The sequence below is a fragment of the Tachysurus vachellii genome, chromosome 17 (genome assembly GCF_030014155.1).
Source record: "Tachysurus vachellii isolate PV-2020 chromosome 17, HZAU_Pvac_v1, whole genome shotgun sequence".
Classification (NCBI taxonomy): Eukaryota; Metazoa; Chordata; class Actinopteri; order Siluriformes; family Bagridae; genus Tachysurus; species Tachysurus vachellii.
The window spans coordinates 17,826,242-17,846,219 of NC_083476.1; the positions used below are offsets into that span (position 1 = coordinate 17,826,242).

General features: G+C 38.8%; 1 protein-coding gene across 1 annotated transcript in view; it reads left to right on the forward strand.

The window, feature by feature from the left end:
- Nucleotides 1–8,986, forward strand: part of slc8a4a (solute carrier family 8 member 4a) — an 81,986-nt gene extending 73,000 nt beyond the window's left edge. The window contains exons 7-8 of the mRNA XM_060891115.1: nt 118–390; nt 4,190–8,986. Coding sequence (XP_060747098.1) covers nt 118–390; nt 4,190–4,569 — 653 coding nt within the window. The 3' untranslated portion in view covers nt 4,570–8,986. The remainder of the gene's footprint in view (nt 1–117; nt 391–4,189) is intronic.
- Nucleotides 8,987–19,978: the final 10,992 nt, after the last annotated feature.

Sequence of the window (19,978 nt, forward strand, 5' to 3'; positions counted from 1 at the left end):
TGAATTACATAAAAATAAATCAACATTAGGAACAAAAACCCATCATTCCAACATTACATGTATTCTTCCTTCACTCAATTGTCATTATATAATCTGTCTCTGCTGCTGCCCCTCTAGGTGATGACGATGAAGAAGAGAGTGGTGAAGAGCGCTTGCCCTCTTGCTTTGATTACATCATGCACTTCCTGACTGTTTTCTGGAAGGTTCTGTTTGCGTTCGTTCCACCCACGGAGTACTGGAATGGCTGGGCTTGCTTCTTTGTGTCCATCCTGCTAATCGGCGTGTTGACCGCCGTCACCGGAGACCTGGCCTCCCACTTCGGCTGCACCATTGGCCTGAAGGACACGGTCACGGCTGTGGTGTTTGTGGCCCTCGGCACCTCGGTACCTGGTGAGTGTGTGCACTCTTTTGTGGGAATGAAAGTCCTGGAGTGACTGTGACTAGAGTGACTGGAGTGACTGAGTGATGTCCTTTCCTCATCCTTTCCTCTTTCTTTACATCCTCCAAGCACTCATCTATTTCAGTGTTTCCTCTAAGCAGAAGTGATCCGTCTGGTTCATTTAGCTGAAATACAACCAGCTGTATAAACCAGCTTCTTTATTTTGCTAACATTAGTTAACAATTAGCTAAAAGGAGTTCACTGCTGTCTAAGATAATAATTGTATTAGTCTAAATTGAGCATTAAAATAAACGCTAAAGCAACATATGAACTGATGAAATATAAGCAACAAGCAAAGAAAAAGCTCACAATGTCGCAGCCCATTCCCAAACTTATACCTGAATAAGGTCAAATAATTTTTATCATCTTTAATACTTTATTGAGTTGCAAACTTATTATAGTATTATAAGGTTCTATCTGTCATTCATTTTTAACTCTGTCTGAGAGAAGCTTATAATACTAAGGGCACAGAGTGTTCATCTAAAGAAAGTATAAACAACCTGAAAAGCTCTGAGGAACATCAGAACCTTTTAGGGCCGTCACATCGATTAAAAATGATATGTAATGGCATTTGAATATGATTCAAAACATCCACAGGCTGAGTGAACATTAGCAGTTATGTTAGCAACATTAGCAGAAATGTTAGCATTACAAATATATTCCATTTTCAATTTTCATTACATTTTCTATCTGAAATCCAACGCTTGTAATTCTCTTCGTGTAGTTAGAGCAATCTCCTAAATATGGCTTTGTGTTCACTTGATATGCTCGCTAAATAGAGGTGCTGGAAAACACTAGACGTTTAAGAGAACAATTATGCGATTCAGCTACATTTAACTGTGAGACTCTGAAAGTACTGTTGAAAATTGATTCTTGTGTTCATGGTCATATGAGTGGTAATTTGCAAGTCGTCATTAACCTGCTTTCCCACCGCAGAATGTTCTATGTGTGAAGTGACTTGGATGTCTCCACAGAAAAGTGTCTCTTGTTTGTTATGTTACAGCAAGTAAAGTGCATAAACATCTTCTTTATGTGCACTTTTACATGAACTGGCCTGAATGGCTACCGGTTATGTAGAGAATTTTAGATATTCATGCAACATTTAGGATTGATATCGCAGCACAACAACAATAGTTAGTAGTATTAGCTTCAGGCTAGCTGGCAAGCATGAATGATAACTCTAATGTTGATGATTACCTCTTCAGAACAGAGATTAGCATGGCCAGTGTTGTGTATTTTAACAAAAAACAACTTTGTCTGTACTGTATGTGATCTAAAGCACATACTACAAATAAACTAATTTAACATTAGAGAAGAACTGTGTGCTATTCACTGTGTGAGCAGCCGTTTTGATTTGATGTCACAATGCATATATCATACTGAACCTGCTTAAGGGGGCATTTTCCTGGGTTATAATCTGGGCTGGTGGCTGCAGTGGGCAGGTTTGTCTATTGGCTGTAGGTTGCCCACCAATCAGAAATGAGAAAAAGAAGAAGAAGAAGAAGAATTTCTTATAAAGTTCTTTATAAGTGGGGAAAAAAGAAAAATGCTTTATATAATGTTCTGAATATATACTAAATTTGAAAAATAGGATTGATAAATTTAGTTCTAGAACAAGTTAAGGATAGATAACCCTCAGTGCTCCAGGGGTGTTGTATCATGGCTGACCTTGCACTCTGACCCCAACTTCCAAAGCTGGGATATACTGCAGTGTATATGTGACAAAATAAAGGCTTCTATTCTGTTCTGTTCTAATCAAAGTTGTTTTCATGATCACTTTTCAGTTTTAGTTTAAATTAGATTTTTTCTAATTTTGTAAATATTGCTTATGGGGTGAACTGGATTAGGAGTTTGGACCACTACCGCTGATTGCCCAGCTATTTTCTGTACCAGCCCACCCTAATATAAATGGCTAGAACCGGTCCTGGTTGTAAGCAAGAACTTTCAATTTAAAACTTCACTTCAACACAGCACTAGCTTGTTTTATAATGATAGATTAGATAAAGATAGATACAGATTCCGATTAATTAGATTAAGATTAAGATAAGATACAGATTAATTTTAAAACTGCTTGCCTGTTTTTACATACTGTCAGTTATTTTTATACACGTTCCCCACCACTATACCTTCACTCTTCCCAACCTCAGGCTGTTTCTGGATGAAAACTTAGCTCAGAAACTCTGAGCTCAGCACAATACTTTTACTATGAACAAAAATGCTTGCAAAAATAAACTCAATGATGAGAAACAGAGTAAAAAAAAAGGGGAACTTACAGTATTACCAACAAGATGGACTTGGAAGTAGTGATGTTGCTCATGGACAGTTGAAACGAAACCTGTATAAAACCTTACTTTATAAGGAATCAATTAGATACATTATTTATCGCTCAGAGAGCCTGGCAAGCTAATGCTTTGGGTGAACTACCTTCATGTAATGCTAGCTAACCCTAGATAACAACAGATAAAAATAAATCCTAATGGGCATTCATCATAAGGCAAAACAGGACACTGAGAAGGCACTCAGGATCTCAGTAATTAGTTCAAAAGGAATTTGATGTGTTTATAGTTTTTAAAGCAGTAGATTAGCTTTAACAGGACAAAAATTGCTTCCTCGACCAAAAAGAAAATCAAATCATGTTAAATCAACTATTTGACTTTGAGATGTGAAATATATTATTTGAGTCTGGAAAACGAGCAGATTTTCTATCAGCTGCTCAGCCACTACATGTTGTGCTAGCTATAGAGCTACGTATGACAACTCAGCTACAAACTTTATCGTATTATTTTGGTTTTGTCTGTGTTTGACATGGACATACAACTTTTAGCGCTGTCAGCTAACTTCAACTAAAAATGCAGGACAAAATTTATAAGTGCCTCTCAAAATATCCATGATGTCTTCAGTTTTAGGAACTTGTTGCCTTGAGATTGGATGTATCCAAATACACGTATGAATTATTCATGACTTTCTCCACAGTCTGATTTTCTCATCTCCTAGTGCAGTGTTTGTCTCTGCGATTTTTCACATCATCAGTCAATATAGTGACATCCAGAACTCCAGGCTGCATACTGCTGAATGATTTTGAAAGATAACACACAGGTGCTGCTGTCAATAGCCAGCAATTCAACAACAACAAAAAAACAATGTTTAATAAAATGGGAAACATGTACCTTTCTGGCCGGTCAGGCACTACTGACAAAAAGCATCAGTGTCTGAGGTAAAGTTTGTAAAAAAAGTTCTCTTATTGTTCTGTTACACTGCAGCAATGATGTAAGTGTGTTGCAACTATGATTTAAAGATGTTGACATATTAGATAAACGTTGCTCATCATTATGCAGACAACTTCTTTATTTTTCCTTTTAAAACTCAGACAAAGCTTTCCACAAATAGAAAAGAGCCAAAAGTGAAATATTTCACTTAAGGTAACTGACTTTAAGTCATTATGTCTGCAGGTTGTCCTTCTGTCTGTGTGTCCGTCCATCAGAATGTCCATCTGAGATACGTTAACCAATTCCATTTGATTATGTAGTATTTTTAACATAAAGCATAATAATAATTATACAAACTAGAATGATTGAAATAAACATGAGAAACAATGTCAAATAAAAAAATAAATAATTACAAATAGCTTTACTTTTAAATGTTAGTCTAGCACATTTTTATCAAAAAAGTCCATGGAGTATTTCTAGATTTGAGTGGTCACCTGACCTCTGAGAAACATTTCACTAACTACATCCCCTGTGTGCTCCTCAGACACCTTTGCCAGCAAAGTGGCAGCCATCCAGGACCAATATGCCGACGCCTCTATCGGCAATGTGACGGGCAGCAATGCTGTAAACGTTTTCCTGGGCATCGGCGTGGCGTGGACCATCGCTGCTGTCTACTGGCACAGCAAAGGCAAGCAATTCCATGTGCCACCCGGCTCTCTGGCCTTCTCTGTCACGGTTTTCACCATAATGGCGCTGGGTTGCGTGCTCACGCTGCTGTACCGCCGCCGGGCCTCGGTCTCTGGAGGTGAGCTCGGGGGGCCGCGGACCGCCAAGCTGCTCACCGTTCTGTTCTTCGTCAGCTTGTGGCTCCTCTACATCCTGCTGGCTTCGCTGGAGGCCTACTGCCACGTGCCTGGCTTCTGAGAGCCACAAAGAAGGAAGGAATGATGAGAGGGAAAGAGATAGAGAGAGAGAAAGAGAGATAAAAAGAGATTTCCTTCCTGTGCAACCACCTAATTATTCTCCCTACTGTTGTGACATACTGTATCTATAAAGTGTTCAAATTGATGTTTACATTTGTTATTGCACATAATTAGTTGTTGTTGGAATGGGACCAGTTCCTTCTTGCTCCCACTGAGGTGGATTCTCGGTGCTTGTGGAGGGTCTTAAGATTCTTTTTAATAACTGGAGGGAGCTCAGAGACATTGCTTACTACACGGTTTACACGACTTGCTGTGTTCCAGCACCTGCTGATCTCGACTACATGGAATAACCTACTCGAGAAATCTCTTCAGCTCGTATAGAATGAGCTGTCTTTTTTTTTCCAGTCATATTTCCACTCTTTACTGTTGCCATATCCTGCTCCTTATCAATAGACTCACTGGTTTAGCAAGAGCTATAGATGTGCTTCACAGATTTCCTATACCACAGAACACGCCAGACTTCCCAGCATCCCTTCAGATCTCCACAGAAACACCTGCACAAACCAGCATCATCTTTCTCCAACCCCTCAAGCTAGTCTTTATTTCTACTCCCTTCTACTGTTAAGTGCTCGTCTTGTGCAAGTGTTGGAAAAGTTCTTCTTTTTTACATTTATTTATTCCTGAAAAGAAACTTAATGATGGAATGTGTTTGTTAATTGTGCTTAAAAGAGGTGTCACAATTGATTTAGCATAGCACAAGAGAGAGAGAGAAATTCATGATGTAGAGATAAAATTATGATAGATGTATATTCATAAGATAATACCTGCTATTTATTATCCTTGCCTGTACTGTATATTATGTGTTCAGTTGTGTGTGTGTGTGTGTGTGTGTGTCTGTCTGTCTGTCTGAGAGAGAGCAAGAGAAATGATTGTTTTGGACAAGGAATGTGGTATTCAGAGGAAAAAGCAACCAGTACCACAGTAACTAATGTGTTTGTACCCCGATCCTATAAGCACACACACACGCACACACACACGCACACACACACACACACACACACACACACACACACATACATACACATGACTATAGAGTTGAGCCTATAAATACCATTACAACCATGACATCATTATTAATATAACAATTTTAATATTAAAATTAAGTTGGTGTCTCCAAAGATTTTAGAGTTGATGCCAAGGTTGTAGTTTAGGGGTTGTTGTTGTTGTTAAAATTCTACACATAACAATTTGTAACCTAACAGGTATAAAAAACTGACTATTGATTTGTGATTTATAAAATATTGTTTGTTGTGATGTTCTATATGGCAACTTTCTCTTGTTTGTGTCTGAAATTACACAATCAATAGATTCAAAATCTTTTGAATCACTGAATGGGCATTTCTGAATAAGAATTTAAAGTTAAACAGGGAGCATATGGGTTTATGATTAGTGCGCATGACTTGCGTCTCCAGGGTTGGGGATTCGATTGTCCTGTGTGTGAAGCAGGAATCAGTTCCTCCTTCAGTCCAAAGACATGCCTTGTAGGCTGATTGGCATCTTTAAATTGTCCTAGTGTTTGAGTATGTGTGCGATTGTGCCCAGTGATGGGTTATCACCCTGTTTAAGGTGTCCCTCGGCTTGTGCCCTGAGTCCAGGCTAAGGATAAGCGCTACAGATAATGGATGGATGGATTTGAACAAAGAACTGAAAAATGACCCACTGACATCTTAAGAGTCATGAGCTTCCATAAACCCCCATGAGCACATCTATATTATTTTTGAGTATTACTGCATGTAGAGTATGCTCTGTGGTGCTCTAATGTGTGTGTGTGTGTGTGTGTGTGTGTACCAGATGCTGAAATAGACAGATAACAATACTTTGGTTAAGACAAGCTTCAGTACTCTCTAATCTCTACTCTAAAATTGTACTGCTTCCATACTAACGTGACAGTCTAAGTCAAAAGATTATAAATTGCATATGAATATGAATACGGTGAACGTCTTGCTGCTGCATTTGACTAGAATTTTGGAATCTGTGAAATATCGGGCTGTAATCTTCACCCCATTAATCCAGCTCTGTTTGTGATTAACAAAGCACCGGTTCTTCCAGTTCACATCAGCACCGTTTCACTTTGGTTTATGGGCCTGCTTAATGTATTCTGGATTAAATTTTAAATCGATTTACATTTTTGCACACTCTAATCAGTTACTTCCATCTGTATCTTAAGTAATGAGACTTAAGTAATGAGACCAGGAACCCAGAAACCTCCTTCGTTGTATCATTTTCAGTGTCTTTTTTTTAGGGTTTTCCTTCAGTACTTCTGGAAATCTTCACAATGATCTTTGGTGTGAGAGGTTATTAGGCTAGCTCTCGTTGACTTTTTAAGGCACACTTAATTTTCTGCAATTATTAAAAAAGCTGTTTATCTTTTCCTTTACATAAAAGGGATTCAAAAGGGTTAAATGAGCAAAGCTTCCTTGTCTCAAAGACCCATAGTAAAAGTCAAAACATCATCTGTGGAAGCTCCAAAAACCAGCGTGACATCAGAATTTTCTATGGAAGTTTTAGCACAATGTGTGTTTGTACCCCTTGACATATACATGATATCAGGCAGGAAAAGAAAAGACAAGAAAAGAAATGCATCAAGAATGACTAGTTTTTAATGCTTCTTGTTGCTTGGCAACGTCTCACAGAGTCATTGTCTTTCAGTCATGTTGTCTGATGTCAGTGTGCAAAAGCGCCCAGCAGGCTCTGTGGGTTTCTTTTTCTTTTTAAGCTTATTCCTGTCTTTCTCTAACTTTTGAATGACTTTTTAATATATGTAGTCTAATATATTACCTATTTAAAATGAACAGTAATGATGGAATCAGGGTGTCAGTTGAGTTTTTAAGGGGTCATTTTAAAGGAGCAGGTCGAAATGCAGTTGCGTTCATAAACCTTTTTTCTCCCAATCACCTTCACCCCGTGTTATGAAACTACTCAACACTGTGTCTTAGAAAGTATAATGCACAAGGCAACATGGATATAACAACACAAACACAGATTAATCTGAGTCCAGATCCTTGTTTGTTCAACTCGTAAATACGACAAAGTTTCATCATGAAATTACCTCCAACTTTTTTAACAACAAACATGCTGATATTGGAAGTGCTTATCAAATATTTATCAGAGAATTGTTGTTATTTTTATGTAGATGTGTCTGATTCACGTTAAAAAAAAAAAGAAAAAAAGAAAAAAAAATCAAGTACCGGTGCTGACAAAGCTTCAGAGCAGTCCTCCTTCCTAAGTATTCATTAAGTCATACATGCCAAAAAAAATCATCAGCATTCTTCCTCTGACATACGGATAAGCCTTTCAGAACAGAGATACTGATTGATTTGAATTTAAAGCTAAAGCCAGCACAGCACAGCACCTTTGTGTGAAGGAGTTGTCTCATTTAGGCCTCTCTATCAAACATTTGTTTTCAGCATGAGTTGGTGAAACAGTCGGTAGACCTCAGAATTTATTCTGGGCAGGAAATGAGTTTCATCTAATTAGAGATAACAGCATGTAGATGAAAGAATTATGTGGATATGGTGTGTGTGTGTGTGTGTTTGTGTGTGTGTGGATTAGCATTCATAGCATTTTCTACATGGCATCAAGACTGGTATTATAGACGAGAGACGAGACGAGAGCGCAGACAAAAAGAACAGCTGATGGATTGTGATCTACCTTTTCGTTTCATACGCTGCAGGCTCTGATCTAAAGTTAAGTTTTATAAGGACACATACAGTAGAAGCACACAGCAATGCTCATTATACAGCTGCAGCATGTTTCCTGGCCTCACACACACGCTAACAAACTCTATTCCAAACACACAAATCAGATGAATCCTTCCAGTACAAGATGGCCGGGTGTTGTTTTCTTGCATGCTTGTTTCATTGCCGTGTGTCAGTGCGTATTTCAGTCTGTCACACGTGCCGTCGTGATCCTCCAATCTAAAGCATGTCTTTTGTGTGTGTGTTTGTCTGTTTAAGTTTGTTTCTTTAAGCACAACACAGAAATATTTATAAAATGTGACAAATTTTGTGTTGTTTTTTTATGTATTTGATAAATTACTGCTTTAAGGGACTTTTTTTTTTTAAATACCAAGTGTTCTTAATTTCCGGATATGATATTACTCTTTCATTGGTTACTGCACAGGAGACAAAATTCTATTTTGAGTAAACCAATTACTAAAGTGCTACAAGCATTGCTATTATTACAAAAGAACAATTTGTGTCAATTAACGCTGTAATTAAGTGTGTGTGTATGTGTGCATGTGTGTGTGAGTGTGTGTGTTTGTGTGTGTGTGTGCGCGTGCACGTTCAAGAATGGTGTGAATTTGTGTCGAACTCACTGAAGCTGTTCTGTGAAGGTGAATGAAGAATAAGTCTCTGTTTGTAGTGCATAATCACTGGTTTCTTATTTATGGAAGACTACATTAAAGTTGAAATTCTATATTATACAGTCACAGCGTGATCTTCTTGTTGTCTTTGAAAACATAAATGTTTTTTAATCTTCTCACTAAACAATGCGAAATCACCAAAACCAAATCTAAGATGATTAAACCTATTTCTAGACGTACTGTATTTGTCTATTTCCCACCGTTCCATCTGCTCCAAAGTGCAGTCAACATGCAATGATTTAAATTATGCTGATCTTGGCTGATCACAATCGTGCCACTGAAACTACACGAGAGGTTTCTGTGAATTCATCTGAATCCAGTGTTTCTACAAACATAAGGTATTTTTTTGACGAAATCTTTAATGAGCCTGAAGTTTTCAAAGAAGGTGTCTTTACCTCCAGAGGGGTTTTGAAAGGAGGGAAAAAAAAACAGGAAGTTGTTATGAAACTAATGTTTGACAGATGGCTCCCCACTTGGTTATATTCTTCCTCCCCACAGCCTGATGAGCTGCACAGCTGAGCAAAATACTCATTAGAGAGAGAGAGATAGAACAAGAGAGAGTTTTGTGTTGTGTGTGTATGTGTCTGTGAGAGAGAGAGATTGTGTTGTGTGTGTATGTGTCTGAGAGAGAGAGAGAGAGATTGTGTTGTGTGTGTATGTGTCTGAGAGAGAGAGAGAGAGATTGTGTTGTGTGTGTATGTGTCTGAGAGAGAGAGAGAGAGAGAGAGTTTTGTGTTGTGTGTGTATGTGTCTGAGAGAGAGAGAGAGAGAGAGAGAGAGAGAGAGAGAGAGAGATTGTGTTGTGTGTGTATGTGTCTGAGAGAGAGAGAGAGAGAGAGAGAGAGAGAGTTTTGTGTTGTGTGTGTATGTGTCTGAGAGAGAGAGAGAGAGAGAGAGAGAGAGAGAGAGAGATTGTGTTGTGTGTGTATGTGTCTGAGAGAGAGAGAGAGAGAGAGAGAGAGAGAGAGAGAGAGTTTTGTGTTGTGTGTGTATGTGTCTGAGAGAGAGAGAGAGAGAGAGAGATTGTGTTGTGTGTGTATGTGTCTGAGAGAGAGAGAGAGAGAGAGAGAGAGAGAGAGAGAGAGAGTTTTGTGTTGTGTGTATGTGTGTATGTGTCTGAGAGAGAGAGAGATTGTGTTGTGTGTGTATGTGTCTGAGAGAGAGAGAGAGAGAGAGAGAGAGAGAGATTGTGTTGTGTGTGTATGTGTCTGAGAGAGAGAGAGAGAGAGAGAGAGAGTTTTGTGTTGTGTGTGTGAGTCTGAGAGAGAGTTTTGTGTTGTGTGTATGTGTCTGAGAGAGAGATTGTGTTGTGTGTGTGTGTGTGTCTGAGAGAGAGAGAGAGAGAGAGAGAGAGAGAGATTTTTTTGTTGTGTGTATGTGTCTGAGAGAGTTTTGTGTTGTGTGTATGTGTCTGAGAGAGAGAGAGAGAGAGTTTTGTGTTGTGTGTATGTGTCTGAGAGAGAGAGAGAGAGAGAGAGAGAGAGAGAGAGAGAGAGAGAGAGAGAGAGAGAGATTCTTTTTCACAATGACCCTTAATATGATAAGCCAGAAATGCCTTAGCAAATATGTGAAGATGTGAGACATAAAGCTGATGAAACGTGCCATATTTTATTGTCACCATGGCACTGGATGAAAGAAAGAATCATAGCTTCAAGCGATAGTCAAGAGAAGCAAGCCTTTATTGCCCTGAAATACTGTTTAATATTGCCATTACCCCAAGGTGCCCTCTCAGAGTAAAAGTTTTAGGGTGACTTTATAGGGGTTTACATAGAGCACAGCAGTAATGATGAAAGAAAAGGCAAAAATGATTTATCTCTATGACACTGTTTAAGGGTTAACGCCTGCTCTATGGCGCTTCTTCACAGGGACTTTCCAGCTATTATTTTTCTTCCAGATGCACCAGAAGAAATGAGATTGAAATCCTGACCTTAACTGTGGAGCAAAAATAAAGGGTCAGCACAAAACCTGGTTTTTAATAATGTACATGATATATAATTCCAGCTCTGAATGATAATCCTGTTTCATCTCCTCTGACACTCACATGACTGCCAAGGCATGATGCGCAATACAATCTGTGGTCCCCTCATCCTTTTCCTTTTCCTTTTCCTTAATTTATAATCTGGCATCCTGCTTCCTCTCTCATGAGGGACTGATTCATAATTCAAGCAATATTTTTTTTCTTTTCTTTTCAGATTTCCCAAAATAGATTTTTCCTTTAGTGGTTTTTCCTCAGCTGCAGGATGTCTAGGCTTTACCTACTGAATCTGATAAGTCAAAGCTGATTCCCATTGGAAACAAAGTGGGAAACAAACAAAACATCATAAAATCCCAAAGGTTGAAATTCCTGATTTTAAAAAATACACCTTAGCTCTTTTTTTCCCAGAGGCCCAAAAATTGTGCCTGTTTCATTCTCAGCATTGAATGCCTTTGTCATCATGTACCACTCCACAGTGGGGATTCATATGAAATGGTGGTGGTGAATATTAATATAAAGGTCTAATATGACCACCTCATCAATACACAATTGTCGGACTATCATCTGACTGTAGAAAGGATATTATTAATAATAACACTCTCTGGTGTTCATAACAAATTGTTAATCACACCCTCTAGTGTCAAGCAAATGAGAATGAGGTTCCCTTCTGGATCTGGTTCTCTCTCAAGGTTTCTTCTTCTTCCATCTAAGGGAGTTTTTCCTGAAAAAAAAAAATGACCCCAGTTTCAGGACCAGATGCATTGTGTCACATCATCACAACTCTCATTCAGTCAAATTTGAGAACAGAAAGTAACGTGTCTTTCCTTGTAGGAGTTTAAAAGAATAATGCTGCTTGTAGTTTTGCTAATTCATATAGTTTAAAAAAAAAGCTGAAGCAAAATTAAGCATTTTTGGCTGAAACAATCACAAAAAACCTCATGAGATTCTGCAGGGATTGTAATAAATATCAAATATGTTCAACATAGAAAATATTTTCTGATATATTTCAAATATGACCCCAGGAAGAGTTAATCTTATTCTCATGTCTCACTATTTTTCATGGAAAACATCTGACTCAATGGAGAGTAGAAACATTCAGTCAGAAGGCACTTGAAAGATAACAAATTAGAAGGCCATTGTTTTTGCCCTGGGAGAACTGTGCAATCGCCAGCTCTATTTTCAGATCAGGAGGGAAAAAGCAGCTGTGCTGATAGACATTGTAGCTGCAATTTAGTGCCATCAATCATTAGAGCCTTGGTTAAAGGGTCAGCTTGCAATGAGTTTACACTCATAGACACTTGGATGTCACTATAAATTGGTTTTGCTCTGCACACATTACCGCTGTCATGCCTCATATGTTAGACACCAGCACTGAGCTATGGACACGTGAGATTCTTGAATGACAGATGACATCGTTGACATGACTGACATGATTACACATCAGGACAATGATATGGATCAGCAGCATATTACATAGCAGCATATTACAAGGCCTAAGGTACGTCCCGATGTCCTGGCTGTGACCATCATTTCCACCATCTGGAATATTAATGTACTGTCATTCTTGTGACATATTAAAGTTTAAAAGCACTCTAATTAAATATTAAACGGACATTTTTTCATTCGCCTCCGTTTTTCTGATGTTAACGAGCATGGGGGAAACATATGCAGTGTTTCTCTCCATGTCTGTCAGGTCTGTGAAACATCTAAGCATGAAAAGCAGAAGAGGAATTAGAGAGATGGAGAAAATAAAATGGAGGTGGGAGGAGAGGCGGAAAATGGGCGCTTGTTTCATGAATCACTAGCTGAAGCGAGTTAGTCATCACATAGTGTCACTTCAGGGTGGAAATGATTCAGTTGCCCTGCAAACCAACACTGTAGTTTTTAACGTTTTTTTTTTGTAGCTTGTGACTGGATTAGTGGAAAAAACAGTGTGCTATCACTTTACCGTTTTGATTCAGTATATCGCAAGATATACTTCAGGGATCATTTTGAATGATGTCAAAAATTATGTCAATTTCCTTATTCAGAGTACTGTTAGGAAGTGTTCCTGCTGTTTATATTTTATCATTTAACTCTACAGACTTCGGCCTTTTAGTCACTTAAAGGCTAAAGATAAAAGATCAGTGTTAAAAGTCTTAAAAGTGATAGACTCATTACTTCATAAAGCCTCCTCTTCTGCCTTCCCCTGTTAAAGACTTTATATATAGATCAAGCTGTTGGTTAAGATGTCTGCCTCGATACTCCATTTGAACGTAACCCAGGATTTAAAGCTACTTGGGTGCAGATACTCAACATTTATACACTCTCGCTAAATTGTTGGAGTGCAGTTGGAGCCTCTGGGGATTTTTATTGTTTCTATTCTATTGCTTGAGGACCAACTAGTGCAGATTTTATCCATCAAAAACACTGAACTCATATATCTCATGTGCTTGGTTTTCTTACAGCAGGAGTAAAGAGAAGCAATGCATGATGGAGAGCACTGCAGGGCTCAGAGCTCATAATCCAAAGATGCCGAATAGCACACAAGAGCCATTGGGCCAATTACATGCTGCATTAGCAGACTTTCTTTAGCTGGGGTTTCATTTTGGGCCGCTGGCACAGAGCATATTGCTAACACAGTATTGTGCAGTCAAAAAGAAACACAGAGAATTCCATATTTGTGCATTATATCGTGTGTTTGATCTTTACAGTACTGCTTTGTGTGCTTGGCATGACAACACAGATCTATCTACTGTTCCTCACCGAGGCACTAACTCAGTCCCATCTGCAGTTTTTACAGTTTACAGTTTTACAGTCCCATCTGCAGTTTTATTAAAAGCACATGAATTAATTTGATCTATAATGGATTTTATTTATTTTTAGTTTTTTTTTTTTATGTTTTTTTCACTGTTTTCCAAATCTACGTATATTTAACCTGCATAAAAAGGCACAGGTTGTTGGAGATTTACTTATCATACACTGCCACCTGCTGGTTAAATCACTGAGTTACTGAATCAGGAGAGTTCAAATATATTAATAGTTATATACATGTAACGCTTTAAATCAAATTAACATTCATTTCTAGTTTCAACTATAGATTTTACGGTCTATCAGAGCATTGGAAGCTTAATACCATGAACACTGTGTACAAGTGAAATGAATGCTTTTTGTTAAAAATTAATACAAATTTTTACCCCAAAAGTAGTCACACACAATTCATGTTTTAAACATTTCACATTTATTAATTTTTTGTTTGTTTGTTTTATATGTTTTTGATTCATTTATTATATTTTGACATGACTCATTTATTTTCACCTGCTTTTTCCTTATTTATCAATGTGGTTTTATTTTTCACATATTATTCAGATGACCTCATTCCATTTCCATGCTAGAGAAATATTTATATTCATTTTAAAATATTTTTATTCAGGATTATCGCGTCATACTCCACTGAAATAACTGTTTAATTGTTATGACAAAATTGTTTTACATATATTTTGTAGGCTCTCTCATTCATAGCTACTTACATTTACTTAAACTTCCATTTTTACATAATGATTTATTACTTGTATTCTTTGCTATTCATTCTGCAGCTAATAAATCTACTATGAAATTATGCATACCATAAAATTAGGGAGTATTATACAGAATCTCGCATTGCTTCACACTTTTTGGATCTTCTTCACAGCAAACCAAAGCACTTATTTTTAGTCACGTCATTAAATTGTAATGTTTGGTTCTGGAGGGCTGTAAGGAAGTGTATAGAATTTACACTTTCTATACACATAATATTTTGCAGTATTTTCTACATAAAATATTTTACACACTCTATTCACACAATATTTTACAATATTTAAACACATAGCATTTTGAACTTTACTTTATCTTTACCTAAAATATATAATTTTTTCACTTTTTAAACAAACATGACTTAAGGCCGCATCACTTTTTGACCGCGGGGGATGTTGCAGGCCTATATCTTTTGCCTTTTTTTGTTTTTGTGGACTTTTTCCTCCTCTAGTGGTGGAAGTGGCACGGTTCTGGCCTTTGGCGGGGTGTTTTTTTCCCGCTCTCCATCACTTTTGAGACTTGAGTCAGGCCACAGCTTGGCTGGGGGCCTCGCTCGACCCTTCTGCTCAGCTCTGGGTGTCACTTGACCCCTCTGTTTGGCTCGGTGTCGCTTGGCCCTTTTGCTTGGCTGTAGATGCTTCCCCCACCTGCCTCGCCATGTTCCATGCTTCCCCCAACTGCCTCTTGTGTTCCTCGCTTCCCCGACCTGTCTTGCCGTGTTCCTCTCTCCTCCCTGATTGTACCTTGTGTTTCTGTAATTATCCTCCTTATATATACCTGTCGTCTTGTGCCGGTAGGTGTGAGGGAAGCAAGGAACATGGTGAAGCAGGTGGGGGAAGTGAGGAACACGGAGAGGCAGTTGGGGGGAGCGAGGAACACGGCGGCGCAGCCAGAGCGGCCAGAGTGACCGTTTGCCAGGTGTTTGTAGCTTTTGTTATTTTCCTTATTAAAACACCCTTTTCATGTTATCCCTGCATTTTTGTCTTTAAATCTCTGTGAAGACACCTGCTTCTTGGACAGAAGGACTCAGCCAGACATAGACCCAGCACGGTAAATTTATGCCTGGTGCCTATTATCCGTGGAGCATCTTCTCTGGATTACTCTTTTCCGTCCTTCTGGGATTTTTGTTTATTTTATTTTCTGGACTTCTGGGTTTCGTTGGTGTTTTCCTATGGAGGATGGCGCCACTGTTTTTGTGGACATTTTCTTGCTCCTGTGGTGTAAATAGCATAGTGTAAGAGACATTTTATTCCCTACCTTACTTTCAAGACATGGGTCTGGCCACAGCTTGGCTGGGGTCAATGCTTGACCCTCTTGCTCGGCTGTGGACGTCGCTTGGCCCTTCTGCTTGGCTGTGGACGTTGCTTGGCCCATTCGCTTGGTTGTAGATGTCTCTCGGGCCCCTCTGGCTGTGCCAACATGTTCCTCGCTTCCCCCACCTGCCTCGCTGTGTTCCTCGCTTCCCTCAACCTGCCTTGCTGTGTTCCTCTCTCCTCACTGATTCTAGCCATTATCACTGCCCCTTTGGACTTTCGGGAATGGTTCTGGGTTGGCACATCGAGAGCCGCACCTTGAGGAGGGGTACTGTCAAGAATGGCTTGGACTATTCCCTGCCTGGACACTAATGGGACATTGTGGCAGGTTTTGTTGTTTGCCATGTGCTTTTGTTTTCTTGTATCGTGTGTGGCCCCACCCCATCCTTAACCCGTTCCTGCCTGTGCACACCTGATCCTTGTATCTTGCAACTGTTTTTGGCTGAGTCCTTGTTTGTTTTTGTGTGTTGTTGTGTCTCCTGGTTTCCATTCTGTTTTTCAGTTGCCATGTCTTCCCTATGGTTTGCCGTGTGTGTAGCTTTTGTTATTTTTCTTATTAAAACACCCTTTTCATGTTATCCCTGCATTTGGGTCTTTTAGTCTCTATGAATACACCTGGTTCTCTGACAGAAGGACCCAGCTAGACATATACCCAGCAGGATAACTTTATGCCTGGTGCCTAAAATTTGTGGAGCATCTTCTTTGGATTACTCTTTTCTGGCCTTTTGGGATTTTTGTTTATTTTATTTTATGGACTCCTGGGTTTCTTTGGTGGACTTCGCTCTGTACCTGTCCCTGTAGTGGATGCAGGTTCACTTCCTGTTTTCCCGTGGAGGATGCAGCCTCACTTCTTGCACAGGGGATGTTGCAGAACTGTGTCTTTTGCCTTTTTCCATTTTTTTGGACTTTTTCTAGCTCCTGTGGTGGAAGTGGCACAGTACCAGCCTTTGGTAGAGAGTTTTTATTCGCTCCCTCCCTCCCTTTCAGGACATGGGTCTGGCCATGGCTTGCTGTGGTCGTCGCTTGACCCTTCTGCTCGGGTGTGGACGTCGCTTGGCCCTTCTGCATGGCTGTGAACATTGCTTGGCCCATTTGCTTGGCTGTGGATGTCTCTCGTTCCCGTCTGGCTGTGCCACCATGTTCCGCACTTCCCTCACCTGCCTCGCCGTGTTCCGCGATTCCCCACCTACCTTGTGTGTTCCTCTCTTCTCCCAACCTGCCTCAATGTGTTTTTCTCTCCTTGTTTGTTTTTGTGTGTTGTTGTTTCCTGGTTTCCGTTTTGTTTTTCAGTCGCCATGTCTTCCCGATGGTTTGCCGTGTGTTTGCAGTTTTTTTTTGTTTGTTTTGTTTTAATTAAAACACCCTTTCCATTTTATCTCTGCATTTGGGGCTTTTAATCTCTGTGAAGACACCCACTTCTCTGACAGAAGGACTTAGCCAGACATAGACCTATCAGGATAACTTTATGCCTGGTGCCTAACATTCGTGGAGCACCTTCTTTGTACTACTCTTTTCTGGCCTTTTGGGATTTTTGTTTATTTTATTTTCTGGACTTCTAGGTTTCTTTGGTGGACTTCGCTCTGCACCTGTCCCTGTAGTGGATGCAGCTTCACTTCCTGTTTTCCCATGGAGGAAGCAGCCTCACTTCTTGCACAGGGGATGTTGCAGAACTGTGTCTTTTGCCTTTTTCCATTTTTGTGGACTTTTTCTAGCTCCTGTGGTGAGTGCCACCAACCCCCGTGACCTGCTTCACATCGGGTCCACATGACGTGACCCGGGAGGCCTGGATTAATCAACCCTTGCCCTTCTGCTCCATCGTCAAGTTTATGCCAGACATGCAGGACCGCATCGACCACATCAGCCCGATTGTTGGGAACACATGGAGGCAGCACAGCATGATCAGCAGCATTCCTACAACCATTCCGCACAACCCTGAGAATTCAACCTGGGAGATCAGGTTCTGCTGCTCGTCCCCAATGCGGCCTGCAAGTTCAAGTGGCAGGGCTTATACAGTCCTTGAGAGGGTCAGCAAGGTAATCTACCACCTGCAATAACCAGTTGCAGTAAACAAGCAGACACACAATTAAATCATATTAGCATGAAAAAGTGGATAGCTCACCTGCTGGCTGTGTCTGCCCTTGCCCCTCTCAGCACGGGTTCCCAAGAGCGTGCCCTGGTTCAGAGGGGAACTGATCTCTCGATGAGCCAACACCAAGACCTCAAGGAACTAGTTTACCAGTTTGCCGAAATCATCTCTGCCAGGCCGCAAGCATATCATCCAGCATGAGATCAATACCCCTCCTGTTACGGTGGTTCACCAGCGGCCTTATTGGGTCCTGGAAGTCTGCCATCTAGTTACAGAGTAAGTGGCCAAATGGCTGGAGGAAGGGATCATTGACAAATCCTTCGACCACCCCTTCTTTGCCCACACTGACGCGGATCTGGGAGCCCTCCTGTCTCAGTTCAAAGACAAGGAGCACTTGGGTCCTAGATGAGGTAAGATTTGATTCATATTTAATGTACTAATGGTGGAATTTCTTCCATTCCTCTGTCACCAGAATCGTTGGATTCCTCTCCAGAATCCTCTCCAGCCATGCCTTGCTACTGGGTCAACCAACAGCACCTGTACCTTTAAATTATCTCACACCAGCTGCACTGTTTTTCTTCACACATTACACTAAATAAAAGAGCACAATTTTCCGCCTACTTCTCTGCCTTTTCTTTGCGTCCCACCTCGCAGCGCAAGTCGCTACACTGTTGAAACATGAAAGTATTGTAAACGATCTACACCGCACTATTTTTACACTATTTTTACAAGTATAATTGTTTTCACTATTTAAGCTCAACAGACTTAAGACTATACACATTAAAATGTTTATACATACAATATTTAAAAAATTTTAAACCATCTATACACACAATATTTTGCACTTTTTAAACAAACAAAACTTAATATCTAAAGAAACATTTTTTACGCTTTCTATATATACACTTTACACAATATCCATACACACAATATTATAAATATTATAAATCAACACAATCTTTATACTACTTACACACAATGTTCTACATTTTCTATATACACGATATGCATTCTTTAAACAAACAAAACTAAAATCTATCTATACAAACATTTTTGCAATTTATATATAAATATACAATACTTGTATACAATATACATAGTTTTTTTTTTTTTTTTTTTTAAAAACATTTTAAATAATCAATACACACAATATTTTACACTTTCCAAACACACAGTTTTGCACTTTTTAAACAAACACTTAAGACAATCTATACAATTTTTTTACACTTTCTGTATATGCTTTATAATATCCATACACACAATATTGTATATAATCTATACACTATGCACTTTCTGTACATAAAAGAATACATTAAAAACTACAAACATTTTTTACACTTCATATATACACATTATGTTACAATGTTTAGACATTTATACACAGAATGTTTTACACTTTCTATACACATAATTTACAGTATTTGTACATAATATTTTACACATTCTATACATACAACTTTTTAAACTATCTTTACCCACAATATGTTTACACCATCAATATGGATGTATAGGAGTATACACTGGAGTTGGGCTCAGAATGAGTCTTCACGATTATTGAGCTTCATGCTGAGCCCTGCTCCAGTGTATCCAGTTTTATTTTTATATCAATACAAACAATGTTTCACACCACCTATACACACATTTCTACACTTTTTATACACAAAAACATTTAAAATTTCAATTTTAAAATATCAATGCACACAATATTTTACCCTTTCAAAACACACACAGTTTTGCAATTTTTAAACAAACAAGACCTAAGAATATACACTTTCTATATATACTTTTACAATATTTATACACACAATATTATAAAGTAACTATACAAAATGCAATGTCTCACACACAACTTTTTAAACTATCTTTACACGCTATTTGTACACAAAAACATTTAAAATTATCAATACACACAATATTTTACCTTTTAAAGCACACAAAATTTTGCAATTTTTAAACAAACAAAACCTAAGAATATCCAAACATTCTTAGGTGGTTTTTCCACTTATTTTTATATATATATATATATATATATATATATATATACACACACACTTTTAC